A 3,426-nucleotide genomic window follows, 5' to 3' on the forward strand; every position below is an offset into this window, starting at 1 on the left:
ACAGGTTGTTTTAATGGTTTTTTATCTTCACAAGAAGTAACACTGCAAATGCTCATACAGACGTCATTAAAAAAAAATCTGAATACAGTGTTTCTTATAATCATCTATATATTGAAAAGTACATGAAATAATTAATATTAAATTTAATAACATAATAACAAAAGTACAATGACATCTGTTATAAAAGTGGATTACAAAGTGACATTTTATGTAAATAGCTCTTAAGCATTAGGTAACAGGGGGGGGGGGGAGATCTGACGACAGTTCCATTTCACGGTATGTAAAACGGTATGTTTACGGTATGTAAAACACTGAAGTGCTATTGGTTCAAAAGCTACAAGATACACTTAAAAAGCAGGAAACCTTTTGTTCTTTTTCTTTTTTATTTCCTTCAAGGAAAAGTACTATAAAATAAGTTACAGTACAGTGAGTTTGTCCAAACTTGACTTTGTTCCCGTCTTCCAGCTTTCGTTGTAAGCACAAAAACAACAAATAAAACCATACAGGAGGAAAGAAAAATCGTTTTTCTTATTTTATAAAAAAAGAATAAAGAAAAAAAAATAAGGACTTTTCCTCAAAAAAGGAAACGCTATCGGCGATACTTGACCAGGCACGTGTGTGTGAGTGTGTGTTCATTGGTTTCTTATTGCCACACGGAAATGCCTTTGAAAACACCCCCCCCCCCCAAAAAAAAGTAGAATCTTCAAAAAAAAACTTTCCCCGCTGCTGTGTTTGTTCTTTGAAGAAATAAACTACACTTTTTGTTCGATTTACTTCATGAGTTGACAAAAATAAAATAAAATAAAAACAGGGACAAATACTTCATATGGGATGGCAGAGAGCCGAGGAGGAAGAGGAGGAGGAGGAAGAGGCCGTCGGCCTCATACGTCGTCTGCCGGTAAAGGAGGTATGTTGAACCTTGGTCGGGTGAAGAACGCCATCTTCTCTCTGTGTGGAACCAATGGACACACATTTACACATTTAGAGGCAGCGGTGGCCGAACGGTTTGCGGAGCGGTCTTGATATCGGAAGGTCGCTATAGTTCGTATCCCCGGACCGGCACGTTGAAAATGACCACCGCTGAAGTGCCCTTGGACAAGGCATTGAACCTCTACCATGAAATGTTCTATGCGCAGGGCCTGGCTGTAAACAAGTTCTTGAGCTTAGTCCAGTTACCCTGGGTAAACATAGTACCTTTCCTTTCCTTAGTCCAGTTACCCTGGGTAAACATAGTACCTTTCCTTTCCTTAGTCCAGTTACCCTGGGTAAACATAGTACCTTTCCTTTCCTTAGTCCAGTTACCCTGGGTAAACATAGTACCTTTCCTTTCCTTAGTCCAGTTACCCTGGGTAAACATAGTACCTTTCCTTTCCTTAGTCCAGTTACCCTGGGTAAACATAGTACCTTTCCTTTCCTTAGTCCAGTTACCCTGGGTAAACATAGTACCTTTCCTTTCCTTAGTCCAGTTACCCTGGGTAAACATAGTACCTTTCCTTTCCTTAGTCCAGTTACCCTGGGTAAACATAGTACCTTTCCTTTCCTTAGTCCAGTTACCCTGGGTAAACATAGTACCTTTCCTTTCCTTAGTCCAGTTACCCTGGGTAAACATAGTACCTTTCCTTTCCTTAGTCCAGTTACCCTGGGTAAACATAGTACCTTTCCTCTCCTTAGTCCAGTTACCCTGGGTAAACATAGTACCTTTCCTTTCCTTAGTCCAGTTACCCTGGGTAAACATAGTACCTTTCCTTTCCTTAGTCCAGTTACCCTGGGTAAACATAGTACCTTTCCTTTCCTTAGTCCAGTTACCCTGGGTAAACATAGTACCTTTCCTTTCCTTTTTCTTACACACAGTGTTGATTTTGCCGACTAAAAACTATGACGAAAAAAAAACGTTCGTCGACTTCCTTTTTTCACTGAGGAAAACTGAATGGAAACAAAATGAAAACTATGCTACGATGACTAAAACTAAGACTAAATATATTGACGATTTCATGAACACATTAAAAAACTAGACTAAAATGTCAGGAAGGGACTAGTGGACAAGAGATCCAGTAAAAGTCATTTTTCACTTGGTATGCACTCTTGATAATCAAGTATTGAATGAAGCTATCATACCTGAGGGGCCCCTTGTGGCCCCTCGTCTGTATCATACCTGAATGTCTGCACAGGGAGGGGCTCCTTGTGGCTCTGCCCTCTCATCTGCAGAACCTCCTTGTTGGCCTTCCTCAGCCTCCTCTCCGCCGCCTCCTCCTGCCGCTGCTCCTGCTTGCTTTGGTTGGCCTGGAAAACAACAACAACAACAACATAAACAACATCGCCCCGGTGACTTTGTCTGGAGCCGCAGATGTTTGGATTGTTAATGATGGATCACTGATGGTCACTACTTCAGCTCCAGCAGGGCAGCTAATGTATTTGATTAACCCATTCTGACCTGAGATCAGATTCATACGAGGTTTCCACTGGACACACACTGGTGCTGATGAACCCATTCTGACCCGAGATCAGATTCTAAAAATGTCAGTCGTTCTTCGAATTTTTCAAAAATAGCAGACCTACAAGCTCGTAGCGCGCCACGAGCTTGTAGATCTGCTATTTTTCAATAGCTAAAGCATAACATGATGCTATAACACCAAAAGGGGTTCCCGGTCAGAATGGGTCAAGTCTGAAGTCATCAGATCGGAATGTGTCTGATTTTCGGGAGCTGAAGGGATGGAAATCAGGCACATCGCAAACCTGGTTCTGAATTTATCGAGACCCGAGTATCAATTATCTTTAGGCTTGTACCAGCGTAGGTCTGCTAAAGAACGACTGACATAGAAACATAGCTTTCTCAGAAAACATTTTTAGAATCTGATCTCAGGTCAGAATGGGTTAAATGAAGCAGGTTACCTGTCTCTGGGCCTCTCGGAGGAGGAGGTTAACGAGGAGGTTAACGAGGTTACCTGTCTCTGGGCCTCTCGGAGGAGGAGGTTAACGAGGAGGTTAACAAGGTTACCTGTCTCTGGGCCTCTCGGAGGAGGAGGTTAACGAGGAGGTTAAGGAGGTTACCTGTCTCTGGGCCTCTCGGAGGAGGTGGTTAACGAGGAGCTTAAGGAGGTTACCTGTCTCTGGGCCTCTCGGAGAAGGAGGTTAACGAGGAGGTTAAGGAGGTTACCTGTCTCTGGGCCTCTCGGAGGAGGAGGTTAACGAGGAGGTTAAGGAGGTTACCTGTCTCTGGGCCTCTCGGAGGAGGAGGTTAACCAGGAGGTTAAGGAGGTTACCTGTCTCTGGGCCTCTCGGAGGAGGAGGTTAACCAGGAGGTTAAGGAGGTTACCTGTCTCTGGGCCTCTCGGAGGAGGAGGTTAACGAGGAGGTTAAGGAGGTTACCTGTCTCTGGGCCTCTCGGAGGAGGCCCCTGAAGCGCTCGTCTCTCAGGGCCCAGTGGGG

The 3,426-nt window shown here is 44.0% G+C and overlaps 1 protein-coding gene across 1 annotated transcript in view; it reads right to left on the minus strand.

Annotated features, from left to right (window-relative positions):
* Positions 1-3,426, minus strand: part of wwc3 (WWC family member 3) — a 101,336-nt gene continuing 97,910 nt past the window's right edge. Inside the window, 3 exon segments of the mRNA XM_083766827.1 lie at positions 1-948; positions 2,153-2,280; positions 3,367-3,426. The exon segment at positions 3,367-3,426 is cut by the window's right edge and continues 198 nt beyond it. Of these exon segments, the coding sequence (XP_083622953.1) occupies positions 882-948; positions 2,153-2,280; positions 3,367-3,426 (255 nt within the window). The 3' untranslated portion in view covers positions 1-881.

This window comes from Protomyctophum parallelum (assembly GCF_964188405.1).
Source record: "Protomyctophum parallelum genome assembly, chromosome: 6".
Taxonomy (NCBI): domain Eukaryota; kingdom Metazoa; phylum Chordata; class Actinopteri; order Myctophiformes; family Myctophidae; genus Protomyctophum; species Protomyctophum parallelum.